Raw genomic sequence first — 17,833 nt, 5'->3', positions numbered from 1 at the left:
GCTATTTTAAAAGGTAATTCATGGTGAATGAGAGACACTGAGTATGTAAGTGGATATGAGTGAGAACCAGTGGATGTGTGACAGTTTCCTGACCAAGATGTCTTGTGTCTGCAGGTGTCCAGTGTGACGTGCAGCTGGTGGAGTCTGGGGGAGACCTGGTTAAGCCTGGAGGGTCCCTGAGACTCACCTGTGTAGCCTCTGGATTCACCTTCAGTAGCTATGGAATGAGCTGGGTCTGCCAGGCTCTAGGTAAGGGGATGCAGTGGGTCGCATGTATTACTTATGGAGGTAGCACATACTACGCAGACTCTGTGAAGAGCCGATTCACAATCTCCAGACATAACGCCAAGAACATGCTGTATCTGCAGATGAACAACCTGAGGGTCGAGGACATGGCCACATATAACTGTGCAAGAGACACAGAGAGGGGACCCTACTGGGAGCCCAGACACAAATCTCCCTGCAGGAGGGGATCAGCACCGACAGGGGCTGCACACTATGCACAATTCTGATTTGTGTTCCCAGGAGCAGATGCACATGGAGGCTACAGGCAGGCTTCCTTTCAGCATCTTGGGCTTCCTCTCCACACAGCAGTTTCCCCACGGATCCTCCCTGGATATATGATTCTGTGTTTACCTATTAATTATCTGAATTAGCAACTGTGTTGTCATAGGGAAACTAGTCTAACATGCACAAAGACACAGTTGTTTGCATTGCTTACTCCGGTCCCTCAACATGAGTGAATTACAGATTTCCTGAGGCACAACAGCTGAACCGTTACAGGCTTCCCAGATGCACTCCCTGTGCAGCCAGGACCACAGGATCCCACAGCTCCTCATTATCCTCACCCAGCCCTTGTCACAGTCAAACAACGTGACACATCTTTCATAGCACTTTGCTACTCAGGAGTTTAAATGAGCTACAGCTTAATTTAATTCCTCTAAACTAGAGATAAACTATCTCCATGTGTTAGTCAAGATTCTCCTGAGGAACAGAACCCAAAGCACATTGGTTTCCATGACTAAATATGTTGAGAAATCCCATGATCTACTATCACAAGCTGAAGACCCAGGAAAACCAGTGATGTAATTCTTGTCTGATTCTGAACTACTGTCTAGTCTCAGAACGTGGAGAGCTGATGATGTAACTTTCAGAAAAAGGGCCGGAGGAAACCAATATTCCAGTTCAAGCAAGCACATGGGAAGTAAAAATGAGGGAATTCTTCCTCCCTCTGTATCGGATTCTACTCAGAACTATAATGAAATGGGTGGTGCCCAGGCAGACAGAAACCATGGATGGAAATCCCAATCTCTTCTGGAACACATCACAGACATCCACAGAAACAGTGGTGAATCTGGGCACCCATGGCACAGTCAAGATAACCCATAAAGTTAATCATGACAAGTCAACCGCCTGTAAACATTAAGCTCAAAGTCTGAAGATTAAAAGTCAATGCCATCATTGGGGTGGAGCTTGGTGGGCATAGCAGTGTTCCTGTGGGGGAAGGCAGAGGCCCATAAGAGGAACTGTGGTCTGAGTATGCCCTGGGTCGCATGGGGAGAAACAATTCCCTTCTTGGAGTGCATTTTGTAGATGGGGCATTGCCTCTCATAGGACAGGAGAGCTGACAGGCAGCATTAAAATTCCCTGATCATTAACATAGGAGCCTCTTCTGAGAGCAGCTAACTGGACGCTGTCTTCTTGTTGTTCTTCACCATGAACTCCAAGCCCTTAGTGTTCATGCAACTGCTCTTCTGGGGTAAAACAGCTCCAGGCACAGCACAGTGAGACCCTCTCCCAGAAGATCAGTGGGGTCCCTGTCACATTTAGTTCATATGATTTGGTGTATTAAAACCCAGCTACAGCTCCTGAGATAAAACGTAAGAGCCCTGTGCCACCAGATGGGACAATGGCTTGGATGCAGACAGGGTGAAAGAAACTCTGACGGAAGCCTGGGACCCATTGTTTGAGGGCTTCCTGAATAGGGGATGCTGGGAACTCCAATTCCAGGACTAGAGAGGGAGCTGATGCCAATATTTCCTCACACCAATCAGCATGGACAGATTTCACTCAGCAGCACAGCATCCCTAGTGGAAGCTGAGCCACTAACACCAAGCTCCACCTACTCCTGCCCCCATCAAGTGCTTGCTTCCTAGGAAAGAGTGCCTGGCACCAGACCACCACTGTGCCCCTCCCTACAAAGCCACCTAATACCCCCCCACACACCAGGTCACCTAATCATATAGTGAGGCATAGCATCACCTCTAGGGGAGATAAGAATTACCCTCTTTTAACAAACAGACCAAACTCACCTACTTAAAACTCACAACACTGGGGACAAGGTCCAACACTCCCCACTGAAGGCAAGGAGAAACTCTGCAGAGGACTGTCCTGAGAGACAGAACAGCCAAAACACGACAGCACAGTGCCACAGAACATAAAACAAATGCTTCATGAAGTGTCAGGCCCTGGAGAGTATGTGAACAGTCCTCAATAAAGATACTACCCTAGAAGCAGAAAAGATAACAGGATTTTCTAAAACATTTAAGAAGGCAGAGACATAGACAACAAAATGATGGAGGAATTAATCCTAAAAGAAAAAATGATAAACGGTCATTGTGAGGGATGTAATTAAAACACACATAACTAATATGCCTCAAACAGAAATTCTAAAAAAACTCTCATAATGAAACAGCATTTTTAAAAAGTATCATAAAGATACTAGCTTTCCTTGAGGAAAGTATACGAGACATGAGGGATACCCTTTCTGCAAATAGAAAAGATCTAAAACCTAGTCAGGATGAAATTTTAAATTCTGTAACCGAGATGTGAAACTGATTGGATATAATGGCCTCAAGGCTGAAAGAAGCAGATGAATGAGGAAGGGACATAGAAGATAAAATTATGGGGGAAATGAAGCTGGAAAGAAGAGGAAAATTAAAATATTACATCACAAACGTACACTTAGAGAAATCAGCAACTCCATAAACTGTAATAACATTCTTTTGAAAGGAGTCCCAAAAGAAGAAGCAAAAGGGGGATACGTTTTAGCTAAGTGAATTATAGTGAAAATTTCTACAAGCTTGGGAAGGAAATAGACGTCCACATCTAGGACGCAGAGAGAACACCCATTAAAATAAAAAAATAAAAAAAAAGCAGGCCAACACTGGGACATATCATACGAAGAGTGGCAAAATATTCAGATAAAGAAAAAAGCTAAAAGCAGAAACACAAAAGAAGTTGCTAACTAACAAGGGAAGATTAAAAAAAAAAACTATGGCAGATGTCTCTACAGAAACCTTCATGCAAGTAGGGAGTGGCATCATATCCTCAACATGCTCAACTGAAAATTATGCAGCCACGAATACTTTCTCCAGTAAGGCAGTCATTCAGATACAAGGAGTGATAGAATTTCCCAGACAAACAAAAACCAAAGGAGTTCATGGACTCTAAATCAGCCCCGTAAGAAATTAAACGGGACCATTTGAGTGGGAAAGGAAGACTAAAAGTAACAAAGACTAGAAATTAATAGAGAAAATCTCCAGAAACAATGACTTTGGAGGTACCACTATGGCACTAAGTTTATATCTATCTATAATTACTGTGAATGTAAATGGGCAAAATGCTCCAATCAAATGACATATATATCAGAATGGATAAAAATAAATACAAGAACCTTATATACACTGCACACAATTGGCTCATTTTCAACCTAAAACACCTGAAGATTGAAAGTGAGGGGAGGGAGAACAATTTATCACGCTAATGGACGTCAAAAGAAAGTCGTAGTACCATAGTCACATCACACTAACTAGTTTTCAAACCAAAGTTTGTTACAAGAGATCAGGAAGGCAGTATATCATCATAAAGGGGGTCTATTCAACAAGAAGATCTAAAGCTTTAAATATCTATACCCCCAAAATGTAAGCACTGAAATATATAACTCAATTAATAAGAAACATAAAGAAACTCATTGATAATAGACAATAGTAATAATAGAGAACGTTAAGATTCCACTTACAACAATGGAAAGACAATCTGAGCTGAAAATCAATGGCTTTGAAAGACACATGGACTGAATGGACTTAACATATATTCAGAATATTCCATCCTAAAGCACCGGAATACACATTCTTTTTGAGTGTGTATGGAACATTCTCCAGAACAGATCACATACTATGTCACAAATCAGCCCTCTACAATTACAAAAATAATGAGATCATTCCATGCATATTTTCAAACCACAACAGTATGAAACTTGAAGTCGACCACAAGAAAAATTTGGGCAACACCACCAATACATTAGGTTAATGAAGATTGTAGTAAAAGCTGAATGAGATTTCAGGAAATTGCATAAGCAATAAAAAATACATGGAAGCAAATCAAAATGAAAACATGCCAGTTCCAAACCATCTGGATGCAGCAAACTTGATGGAAGGGTGAAATGTGTAGCAGTAGAGGCCAAACTCAAGGAAGAAGAAAAGTTCAAACACACAACCACTTTACAACTAAAGGAGCTAGAAAAAGACCAGTTGATGAACCCTAAAGCCAGCAGGAACAGGTAAACAAAAAACATTAGAGCAGAAATAAATGATATAGAAACAAAGAAAAACAGTAGAACAGATGAATGAAACTATAAGTTGGTTTTTGTAAGAATAAATAAAAATGATAAACCCAAGAGCAGACTTACCAAAAACAAAGGAGAAAGGACAAAAGTAAATACAATCAGAATTTGAGAGGAGACATCGCAACTGACACCACAGAAATACAACTATGAGAAAATAGTTTGGAAATTTATATGCCAACAAATGGGGCAATCTGGAAGAAATGGATAAATTCCCAGAAATGTAAACTACCTAAACTGAAAAAGGAAGAAAAAGAAAACGTGAACAGACTGATAATGAGCAAAGAAATTGAACCAGTAATCAAAAATCTACTGACACACAAAAGTCCAGGGCCAGATAGGTTCACAGTTTAATTCTACCAGATATTTAAGAAGAGTGTAAAATATTCTACTTAAGTAGAATAGAATATTCCCGTCTTCACAAACTGTTCCAAATAATATAAATGGACATAAAACTTCTAAATTCATTCTATAAGATCAGTATGACCATGGCTCCAAACCAGATTAAACCCCACTAAAAATGAGGCTTACAGGCCACTAGCCCTAATGATATAGATGCAACAATTGTCAAGAAAATACTTGCAATTAAATCCAACAATTAAAAGGAACCTTTAACACCACCAGGTGGGATTTATTCTTTGGATGTAAGGGTGGTTCAATAGTCACAAATAAATCAATGTAATACATACCATCAATAAGAGAAATGATACAAACGCTATCCCCCTATCAATAGATGCAAAAAAATTTTTTTTGACAAAGTACAGCATCGTTTCTTGATAAAACCCTCAACAGGAGATAGAGCAAACACACCTCAACATCATAAAGTCCATACATTAAAACCCCACAGCTGTTATCCTCAGTGGGGAAAAGAAAAACTTTTCCTCTACTGTCAGGAACATAAGAGGGATGTCCACTCCCATCATTCTACTTAACACAGCACTGGAAGTCTTATCCTCAAAAACAGACAACAAAAAAATAAATAAATAAAGGCATTCAAGTTGGAAAGGAAGAAGTCAAAATTTCCGACTTCACAGATGACATGACACTCTATATAGAAAATTCAAGACTCCACCAAAATATTGCAAGAACTCATACACAAATTCGGCAAAGTCACAAGATACAATATCAACATACTGAAATCTAGTGCATTTATACACAGCAATAATGAAGAAACAGAAAGATAAATCAAAAAAGAATCCATCCCGTTTACAATTGCACCAAAAATAATAGGATACCTAAAGAGTTGAAATATCTATACTCTGAAAACTATAAAAACGGTGAAAGAAACTGCGGATGACACAAAGAGATGGAAACACCTTCAATGTTCATGGATTTAAGGAGCAAGTAGTGTTGAAATGTCTATGCTACACAAAGAAACGGGAGACTTCATGATTGCAGATTTCATGCTATATTACAAAGCTGTACTTATCAAAACAGTAAGCTACAAGCACAAAAGAGACACATAGATCAAGAGAACAGAATAGTAAACCCACATATGGACTCACAAAGGTATGGTCACCTCATCTTGGATGAAGTAGGAAAGACTATGCAATGGGAAAAAAAAAAGACAGTCTTGTCAACAAAGGGTGTTGGGAAAACTGGACCAGAACATGCAGAAGAATGAAACTGAACCACTTTATTACCCCATACACAAAAATAAATCCAAATTGGTGAAAGACCTAAATGTGAGACAGGAGACCATCAAAATCCTAGAGGAGAACACAGGCAGCAACCTCTTGGACATCGGACATAGCAACTTCTTACTAGACGTGTCTTGAGAGGCAAGGGAAACAACAGCAAACTTGAACTACTGGGACCTCATCAAAATAAAAAGCTTCTGGACAGCTAAAGAAACAATCAACTATTCTATAAGGCATTCTACAGAATTTAAAAAGGTATTTGCAAACAACATATTTGATAAAGGCTTACTATCCAAAATCTATAAAAAACTCCTTAAACTCAACACCCAATATACAAAGAATCCAGTGAAGAAATGGGCAGAACACATGAGGAGATACTTTTCCAAACAAAACATTCAGATGGCTAACCGACACATGAACATATGCTCAACATCACTCATCATCACGGAATTACAAATCAAAACTACAATGAGAGAGGACCGCACACCTGTCAGAATGGCTACAATTAACATCTCAGGAAACAACAGGTATTGATGAGGATGAGGAGAGAAGGGAACCCTTTTATACTCTTGGTGGGAACGCAAAGTGTCTGGACCATTCCAGAAAACAGTTTAAAACCTAAAAATGAAACTACCTTCCACTCCAGCAATTGCTCTACTAGGAATTCACCCAAAGGATACAAAAATTCTGATTTGAGGAGGCATATTCACTCTAAGGTTTACAGCAGCATTAACAATGACAGACAGAGACCAAAAGTCCACCGAGTGATGAATATGCTATATGTATAGAATGGAATATTACTCAGTCATAAAAAAGAATGAAATCTTGCCATTAGCAAAGATGTTGATGCAGCTAGAGGGTATCATCCTAAGTGAAGTAAGTGAGTAAAAGAAAGACAAATACCATATGATTTCCTCATATGGGGAATTTAAGAAACAGAACAGATGATCCTAGGGGAAGGGGAAAAAGAGCAAGAAATCATAAAAACTCTAAGGTTAGAGACAAAACTGAGGGTTGCTGGAGGGCAGGTGTGTGGGGGATGGGATAATGGGTGATGGGGATTAAGTAGGACACGTGTTGTGATCAGTACTGGGTGTTAATGTAAGAGATGAACAAATAAATTCTACTATTTAAATTAATATTACACAATATGTTAACGAAAAAAAATTTAAACAGAGACTTAAAAAATTTAAAAAGTGGAAAAAAGGAAGGGAGAAACATTGTCACAAAGTGTAATAAACATGGAATCTAAGGTAGTGAGTCTAACGTCTTGCATTTACTCATTTTATCCCTGCTAATTGACATTAATTAACATACTCATGAATTTTCACAGAAGTGCCATGTGGGCTGGAATCCAAACCACAGATGCCCTTCCCAACTCCACTGTGCCCAAACATCATGGGCAGCTTGTCCAGTCACCTGCACAAGAACCAAGATTGGGCCTCAGCAGGGACCCACATCTGCAGAACTGGAAAGTGTGGAGAGTTGACACTTCCTGAGAAACTCTGGATTTCCTTCCCTGACTTGCTGTCTCAGCTCTCTTGTCTTCCTTTCCTGTATGTTTTGAAAAGAACCATGTCCCCTATTAGTGGGGCATGAAAGTGAGGGGTTATATGCTCTATAAACATTCAATATGACAGATCACATAAAAGGGGACCAAAAATAAAAATAAAAAAGCCCATATGGTGCAGCCTGTCTTGTGGCTCCTATCACTCAATGTGGCAGAGTACAAATAAACCTAAGTATTTGTTTGGTAAAAAGCTGCACAGCACGTTGGAAAAGAATTAAGTGATAAAAAACCTGGAAGAATTCCACAAATGCAGATATGAACTCCACTTGGAAGGAAGAAGAAAAATTATAGTCCCAAACATGCAAGAGTAAAACAAGTTTAGGAAATGATAAAAGAGTTTCAATGTGTTCTATTCATGAAGTGTCTGAAAGTGACAATGCGAAAAATGGATTTTCAGTGTTTCACATAGAATTGCGAAGGAAAAGTCTGTGTCAAGAACTCGGTTGTGTGCACAGAGCTCAATGGCTCCTGAGATATAGAGAAAGGCCACCACCTGGAAAGGTAAATGTGTTTTTTGACCCCTGGAGCACATCTATCAAATCTGATGAGCAGTCTGGCCAAAGAGACACAGCATAGCAACTCTTGTGAAATTTGAACTTCGATTTCAGCATGAGAACAGAATTTCCATATATTATGAAAAAACCATGCCATGAAAATGAGTTGCTAGAGTGTGTAAATTTAAAAACAAACAACAAAACATTAAGTCACCAGAGACCAATTAGGGAACAAGCCAACATTGAGAGAAACCAGAAAAAAACAAGATTTTTAGTTACATTGTAAGTCAAGAAATCAGTGGGGTGGCTGGGTGGTTCAGTTGGTTAAGTCTCTGACTTTAGCTCAGGTCTTGATGCCATGGTTTATGGATTTGAGCTCCATTGTCAGGCTCTATGCTGACAGCTCAGAACCTAGAGCCTGTTTCAGATTCTGTCTCTTGCTCTCTCTCTGTTTTCCCCGCTCATGTTCTCTCTCTCTCTCTCTCTCTCTCTCTCGCTCTCTCTCTCTCTCTCTCTCAAGAATAAACATTAAAAAAAATATTAGTCACAAGCAATCAATCATCAAGAAAACAAAAATTATAGCTAAGAACACAAGACCCATAAAAAGAAATGGTATAATTACACTTTGTGAAAATCAGGTGCGTTTATCTGCCCACGTGACAGTCAGTGGCAGTAAGTTACACAGGAAGAGACAATATTCACAAATTGCATAACCACCAACGGACCTGCATCTTGAATATGCTAAGAACCATCAACAGTCAATAGGAAGAAAGGAAAAAAACCTCGATAAAACAAGCACAGCCTTGTGTAGTAGACATCCTATCCTTGAGGTTACAGACACATTAGGTATGGACTGGAGAAAACACCACACACCATCGACTATCAGGGAAATTCAAATAAAAAACGCAACAGATGTCCTATACACACATCCCAATGGCTCGGGAATGAAAACAACACTGACAACAACATCCAGGTGAGCATCCAGCACACATGGGACCACAAACAATGCAGGTTGGATTGGAAAATAAACACCAGCTCTGGAAAAATGTTGGCTGTTGCTTATGAAATTATAGATGGATGACTTAACATGCAATCTGGAAATACCACTCCCAAATATTTGTCCCGGAAGAATGAAATCCCATGCTCACAAAATAAGTGGTGTGTAAATATTTATAGCATCTTTATTAGTGTTAGAAGCTAAGAATAAGGCAAGTCTTTCTAAATATAAAGGAATACATCAAGTACAAAACTTCCATCAATGGGATGCTTTTCCAGAGAAATGTGACACTAGTGATGCACACCTGAAACCAGGTGAACCTCAAAGACATGATGTGGAGGGAAGAGCGATAGCCTCATAATTACAGAGGTGGTGTGGCCTGGGACATTCACACAGCCAGACCATGGTGACAGTGGTTTGGTTGGACATTCTTTATCTCTTTCTGTCCCACAACACATGATGAGATACTCTGCTTCATTTGAGTGCACTCCTATGTTCAACCATCCTCTGATGTATGGAGTCTCCACAAACTGAACCCTATAATCTTGGACTCTGAATGGAGAGTTTTTGAGGCCATAATCTTATATGTGTTCTGACAGGAGCTGTTCCCTCCACTGTCCCTGGCTCTGGCACTCTCCTGTAGGTGATCAGAAGTAGGTTAGGAATCCTCCACTGAAACCATTGGTCTCCTGCACCTGACTCTCCCACAACATGAGGCCCAGACCTTCCTCACACTCAGCTGGAAATGAAGTCATTTCTATCGGAACAGATTTGCTCCTTGATTTAGTGGATTGCTCCAGCTCCCCTTTTCCGTGGGCAAAACTTGGGAAAGATCTGCAGCTTCAGGTGGGGACAAATCCTGAGAAGGATTCCCTTCTTCTTCAGTTTGGAAACTGAGGTCTCAGTTTAGGGGTGGGTGACAGCTTCACTGCTTTGTGGCTTGCTTGTCCTGGTGGCATGAGACTCTTGCCATACAAGTCAGGTCTGGGGTGACCAGGCCCCCAGCATCCATAGTGGACAGTTCCCAGGGCAGAACTCCTTCCTAGGAGTGGGGTTGCAAACAATGAATTAGTCGCACAGCTCAGTGGCAACTGCTGGGGCTTAGCCTCAACAGCAAACAGCTTAGGGTCACTGACATCATGTCCCTCTGGGAAAGAGTCCTCTGAAGAGGAGCTGGGCACCGGGAACCCAATGTATTGACTACTACAGTCTGGAGGGGAGTTTGTAGCCAGGCTCAGTGGCACATGCCTATAGTCCCAGCTACTTGCACTGGAGTTTCTACTTGCTGATATGGGGTGGGAAAGGAAAAGAAGATACCTTAATTCAAATATTCTAGATTTTCTTTCTGTTAGTATATTTTCTGGAGTAAATGCTTCTTCGTGGGCTGTATGCCAACATGGCCATTTGAAGGCAAAATAAATACATTATTTGAGTTTTTCTTCAAATTCCAGTTAGTTAACATGCAGTGTAATATTAGTTTCAGGTGTAAAATATAGTGATTCAACATTGCAATACAGCACCCAGTGCTCATTATGAGTGCCCCACTTAATCCCCATCAACTACCTCCCCATTCCTCCAATCACCTTCCCCCTGATAACCATCAGTTTTTTCCCTATAGTTAAGTATCTGTTTCATGGTGCTTACATGGTTCCATGGGTTGGGCCCACAACTCTTGATCTGGGCTCTTGCCTTGATCTCATCATTCCTGAAATTGAGGCCCACTTTGGTTTCTGCACTGACAGCACGGATTTCCTTGGAATTCTCTTTCCATCTGGCTCCACCCCACCTCCCATTCTCTCCCAAAATAAATACATAAACATTGAAAAAATTGCTTATTTCTTGGTTGGCCTCTTCTCTCTTATTTGTCCCTTTGCCCATTTGTTGCTTCTTAAATTCTACCTATGAATGAAATCATATACTTGTCTTTCTCTGACTTATTTCAGTAAACATAATACTCTCTAGCTCCATCCATATCCTTACAAATGGTAAATGTCATTCCTTTTGGGGCTGAGAAATATTCCAGTGTGTGTGTGTGTGTGTGTGTAGATATACCACATATTCGATACCCATCATCAATCAATGCATACTTGAGCTGGGCTGTTTCTATAGCTGGGGTGTTTTTGATATAGCTGCTATAAACATAGAGGTACAATTCCCTTAAATTAGTATTTTTGTATCCTCTGGGTAAATACCCAGTACTGCATTTGCTCGATCATAATGTAGTTATATTTTTAGCTTTCTAGGGAACCTCCATGCTGTTTTCCATAGTGGCTGTGCCAGTGTGCATTCCCACCAGCACAGCAAAAAGGATCCTCTTTCTCTGTACCCTCACCAACACCTGTTGTTTCTTGTGCTGTTGAGTTTAGCCTTTCTGAGCAGTGGAAGTTGATATTTCATTGTAGTTTGGATTTATATTTCCCTGATGAGGAGTGATGTTGACCATCTTTTCATGTGTTTATTGACCATCTGTATGGTCAATGACCACATTTGGAAAAATGCTTATTCATGTCTTCTGCCAAATTTTTAATAGGATTATTCAGTTCTGGAGTTGAATTTTATACTATATATAGAAAACCTGAAAGACTCTACCAAAAAAATCCCCGCTAGAACTGGTACAATAAACTCTAAATTTGCAGCATACAAAATCAACATTTAGAAATTTGTTACATTTCTATACACCAATAATGAAGCAGGAGAAAGAGAAATCAAGGAATCAATCCCATGTACAATTACACCAAAAACCATAATATACTAGAAATAATCTTAACTAAAGAGGTAAAAGATCTGTACTCTGAAAAATCTGACACATTTATGGAAGAAATTGAAGAAGACACAAAGAAATGGAAAAATATTCCATGCACATGGATCAAAAGAAAAATCATTGTGAAAATGACGATACTACCCAAAGCAATGTCAACATTCAATGCAAATAATCCAATTTCCTGTCAAATAATACCAGCATTTTTCACAGAGCTAGAACAAATAACTCTAAAATTATCATGGAACCACAGAAGACCCCAAATAACCAAAGAAATCTTGGAAAAGAAAAAAACCTGGAGGCATCACAATTCTGGATATCAAGCTATATTACAATGCTGTAGTCATCAAGACAGTATGATACTGGCAAAAACTAGACACACAGATTAATGGAAAAGATTAGAAACCCAGAAATGGACACATAACTATACGATCAAGTAATCTTAAATAAAGCAGGAAAGGATATCAAATGGAAAAAAGTCCCTTCAACAACTGGTGTTGGGAAAACTGGACAGCATCGTGAACTTGTAATGAACCTGGACCACTTTCTTACAGTACACACAAAAATAAATTCAAAATGAATGAAAGACCTAAATGTGAGACAGGAAACCATCAAAATCCTAGAGGAGAACACAGACACCAACATCTTTGACCTTGGCCAGAACAACTTCTTACTACACATCTCCCCAGAGCCAAGGGAAACAATAGCAAAAATAAACTATTGGGATCTCATCAAGATAAAAAGCTTCTGCAAGCAAAGAATAAATCAACAAAACTAAAAGGCAACTGACAAAATGGGGGAAGATATTTGCAAATGACATATCAGATAAAGGGTTAGTATCTAAAATCTATAAAGAACTTATCAAACTCAACAGTCAAAAAACAAATGATCCAGTGAAGAAATGGGCAGAAGACATAAACACATAATTTTCCAAAGAAGACATCCAGATGGCAAAAAGACACAAATAAATATGCTCAACAACACTCTTCATCAGTGAAATATAAATAAAAACCACAATGAGATATCAAATCACACCTGTCACAATGACTAAAATTAATGATTCAGAAAAGAAAAATTCCAGCAAGGATGCAGAGAAAGGGAAACCTTTAGCACTGTTGACATAATGCAAACTGGTGCAGCCACTCTGGAAAACAGCGTGGAGATTCCTCAAAAAATTAAAAATGGAACTATCCTGTGATCAAAAAATTGAACTATCCTGTGATCAAGCAATTGCTTTTATCCAAGGTACCAAAATCCTGATTTGAAGGGGCACATGCATCCTAATGTTTATGGCAGCCCTATCAACAAAAAACAAATTGTGGAACAGCCCAAATATTCATCAACAGATGAATGCATAAAGAAGAGGTGGCAAATACATACAATGGAATATTACTTAGCCATCAAAAAGAATAAATCTTGCCAATTACAATACTGTGGGTGGAACAACAGTGTATTATGCTAAGTGGAACAAGTCAGTCAGAAAAAGTCAAATATCCTATGATTTCACACATTAGTGGAATACAAGAAACACAACATACGGAAAGGAAAAATAAAATAAGTTAAAACAGAGAGAGAAGAGACCAGAAGACACTCTTAAATACAGAGAACAAACAGGGGAAAATGACATATGGGCATTAAGGAGGGCACTGGTTGAAATGAGAACTGGGTGTTATATGTACATGATGGTTCTCTAAATTTTACCCCTAAAATCAGTACTACACTGTATGTTAACAGACTTGAATTTAAATGAATATAATATGAGAAAATTATATATAGAGAGAGACTACCTCAAAATAGCAAGCTTCTGCACAGTGATGGAAACAATCAACAAAACTAAAAGGCAACCTATGGAATGGAAGAAGATATTTGTAAATGACATATCCTCAGGGTTAGTTTTCAAAACATATAAGTTTTTTTTTAATTATTTTCACATTATCAGTAGAGAGTGTGTCCCCGCAGTTCAGCACAATGTCGTGTGAGAAGCAAAACTCGTGTCTTCCACTTTTGCATTGTGGTAAGATCTCACTGAACATTAGACCCACACTCCAAAAAATTTTAACAATACATTACAGTATTGTTAATTACAGATGTAATGATGTGCAGACCCCTCTAGAACTTAATCATCTTGCATAACACAGAATCATAGCCCTTGAAATCTACTCCTCATTGCCCCACCGTGCCAGCCCCTGGAAACGGCCATTTCACTCTCTATTTTATTGTTATCAAAACCCAAATTCAGCTACCTGTTGCTGGAAAGGTCAATGTTCAAAGTTATAGTTTTTGTGGGAAAGGAATTTGAGCTTTATTCAGAAGGCCAGCCACTGGGGAGAATGAAGACTCCTGTCCAAAAGCCAACTCTGAGGTTTCTCCCTGACCCAGGGCGTTTTAAAGCAGTAGAGGGTACTTAATCAAGCAAGGCAGTGCCATGGTCAAAACCATCTTTTGATCATGGGCGGATTCCATGATACAAGCTGCCAAAGTAACCTCAACTCCCATGCATCTCCAGCTGAAGAGGGCACCAAACTACATGGGAGGAGACTGTCAGAGGTCAGGAAAGAACCACCATAAGGGATTAGAGGAGAAAACCCCTGGGGCTCACACATGGTCAGCAGTGCTTTCTGTTCTCCACAGATGGCATAAGAAAATACTAAAATACAACCTTGTAGTTCACCAATCATCACTCAGAATACTGAGAAATGTTTTCCTCAGTAAACTCAGAGGAAGCTTCAAAGCAAAAACCAAAAGGATCAAACGGTTTGCAAACTAGCACCCAAGGAAAATAAGACACATAAAACTGCAAAGCGATTTTTTGCATCACCCATAAAGGTAAAATTGTCAGTGTTTACCTCCATATCACAAGGAAGCAAAAGCAGTGGTCTCTGTAATGAGGAAAAGTAGTCATCCAAAGAAAGTGACCCAGCAGTACCACAGGACATGGAATTGGTAGAGAAGTTCAGGGTGTTATAACTGCATAGCACATATGCAAGTAGCTGGAGGAAAGATTGAAGGTGTTGACCAGAGCCATGTGTCTGGGTCCAAATCCCTACCCGTGTCCATTTGAGCACTCTTGGCCATGGCCCACCTGCCTGCCCCACATCCACTCCAGCTGAACTGATGTGTAGGGTCACCCAATGCCACACCCTGGGGCTGTTGCCTAACCCCACAGGTGGCCCCCAGGTGCAGGGTGCTGGCCACCTGGCACAGCCCTCTATTCTGTCTGATTGTCTAGACCTGGATTTACCTAGGATCCTACATTTATCCATTCTCACTGGCAGATGTCTCTGAGCAGGGGCATGAGGCTGGCAGAGGGCCAGGTCACCCTGAGGGTACCCCTCTTGCTGTTTGCTCTCTGGGCAGTGCTGGCTCCTGTGCAGGGTTCTCAAGGCCATCCCTCATGGCACTCCATCTCCTCTGAGGTGGTAATTCCCAAGAAGGAGCTGCACCATAGCAAGGGCATTCAGATGCCTGGCTATCTGTCCTGTAGCCTGTGTTTGGGGGCAATAGACATGGTATCCACATGCAGCACAACAAACTCTTTTGGTCCAGACATCTGCTGATGATGACTCAGGATGCTCAGGGAGCCTTGCAGATGGATTACCCTTCATGCCTCCAGACTGTTACTACCTCGGCTACCTGGAGGAGATTCCTCCTTCCATGGTCACAATTAACACAAGCTATAGCAGCCTTGAAGATATCATGAAGTTGGATTAACTTGCCTATGAAATCAGACCCCTCAGTTTTTCCAATGGTTTGATCACATTCTTTCTCAGATAGTGGCAGACACCAATGCAATGGGACCTACCTATAACCTGGGATATAAGGAGGATAGGGGACCCCCTGTTCCTCAAGGAAATGCCAGTGCAGCCCCAAGGATCTCTAGTAAGTTCTGTTCATCCCATGATTTTAAAATGATTTCTCTCAGTTTCAAAACAATGTATAGTGTGTTAACCACGTGGAAAAAAAGTGCCCAATTCCTAATAAGGCTAGTTAGCTTAATTGAGTCAATATTTCATGGTATTGATGTAAGTTATTGGTTTCATGATCATTTATAGTTAGATCAACCTCACATGGGCAATTACGTGTTGCATCAGACCTTTTTTTTTCTTCGATACTATGAGTCAAAGTATTTTCGATTTCTTAACACACATTCACCCTTAATTGTGATTTGAGATGGGCCCCATGAGGTTCATTGCACTCCAGTTGTATATTCTATATGCCATCCAACAATGGGTTATATGCCATCATTCTGCATTATTTAGGCAGACATTACTTACTCTTGTCTGTCAAAGCAACACATCAGATGGAAGAAATAGTGGCTTGTGCATTGACACTGATGAATGTGCTTACCAAAAAAGGTCCAATTGCATTAAGACCCAATTCACTGGTATAATGGAAGCTTTCAGTAACTGTTCATTCATATGAAGCACATAATGAATTGTGGAACAGTCAAGTGCATGTTCAACACTGAAATGGAGCATTTAAATAAAAGCCTGACCCACTATCATTATGGAAACTGCATAATGGATCCAGGCAAGCAGTGTGACTGCGGCTCATTCAAGCAGTGCTAAAGTAATCTCTGCTGTATGCATGATTGTATCTTAATCCCTGGGGGCAAATGTAATACAGGCAGATGCTATACAGACTGCACCAACTCTGCTGCTTGGACACTCTGAAGAACAATCGAAGATATACTTGATCTTCCAGAGTACTGCCATGGGGTGTCCTTGTCGGGCCCTGATGACTTCCATATGCAAGATGGAACCGCGTGCACTGAAGAGGGCTGCTGCTATCATGGAAACTGCATTGACTGCACTATTCACTGCCAAGAAAGCTTTGGCAGAAATTCTGGGAAAGATGAAGATGTCTGCTATACCATAAATCAAAAAGGCAGCCAATATAGACACTGCAGAATATCCTGGGAATTCAATGCTGAACCCTGTTCCCACACAGACGTGCCTTGTGGAAGGCTGCAGTGTAGGAATGTCACACATCTCCCTCAGCTGCAAGAGCATGTTGGATTCCATCTGTCGGAGATCCAGGGTTCTGATGTTTGGGGCTGGATTCACATCGTAGCACAGGAATAAGCAAGATTGGTCATGTGAGAACTGGTACTTCCTGTGCTCCTGGAAAGTTCTGTCAGGATACCTACTGCACTGGCAGTGTGGCTCAGCTGAATTATGACTGTATCCCAGAGAAATGCAGTCACAGAGGGATGTGCAACCATAACAGGAACTGCCATTGCCACATAAGCTGGGGTCCTCCATGGTGCACTGGACGAGGCACTGGTGGGAGCACAGTGGACGCCTCCAAGAACAATTTAGTCAGGCAAAGTCATGGACCCGTGGTATATCTCAGAGTGGTTTTTGGTCACATTTATGCCATAAGAGCTGCATTCCTCTTTGTTGTTTCTGGAAATGTCAGAACTATAAACACAGAGAAAGTTAAGTAAGGGATTTTTGGAGAAGACAATCCATAATTCAGCCTCCAGACCCCTGAACAACTATAGACAATGCACCTGGTGCATCTGTAAAAATACAGTAATTAGGCGGCACAGCTGACATCCACGCTTCCAAGGGTCTGCGGGAGACACAGGGGTCCTCAGGCACATCACAGCTCTAACACTCATGGGTCACTGACCAGCACTCTGAAATAAAACTTGAAAACTGCATGTTTGTGGCCTTTATGTAGTTTTTAAGCCTGTAAGATCCCAAACTGAGCCTTAGTTTCTGGGAAGAGGACCAGAGTCAGCA

General features: G+C 40.6%; 1 pseudogene and 1 gene segment (V, D, J or C); both read left to right on the top strand.

The window, feature by feature from the left end:
• LOC131518065 (Ig heavy chain V region 914-like) lies at window positions 1–624 on the top strand (the record flags this gene model as incomplete). The annotated part of the segment is given in 3 exon segments: window positions 1–13; window positions 115–410; window positions 526–624. Coding segments are annotated over 3 exon segments (408 nt in total), but the record flags the coding sequence as incomplete, so codon positions are not given.
• Window positions 625–15,358: 14,734 nt separating this feature from the next.
• On the top strand, window positions 15,359–17,532 carry LOC131518064 (disintegrin and metalloproteinase domain-containing protein 21-like; annotated as a pseudogene).
• The last annotated feature ends 301 nt before the right edge of the window (window positions 17,533–17,833 follow it).

The sequence above is a fragment of the Neofelis nebulosa genome, chromosome 7 (genome assembly GCF_028018385.1).
Source record: "Neofelis nebulosa isolate mNeoNeb1 chromosome 7, mNeoNeb1.pri, whole genome shotgun sequence".
In the NCBI taxonomy this organism is placed as follows: domain Eukaryota; kingdom Metazoa; phylum Chordata; class Mammalia; order Carnivora; family Felidae; genus Neofelis; species Neofelis nebulosa.
This window is presented reverse-complemented; position numbering and strand designations above follow the sequence as displayed.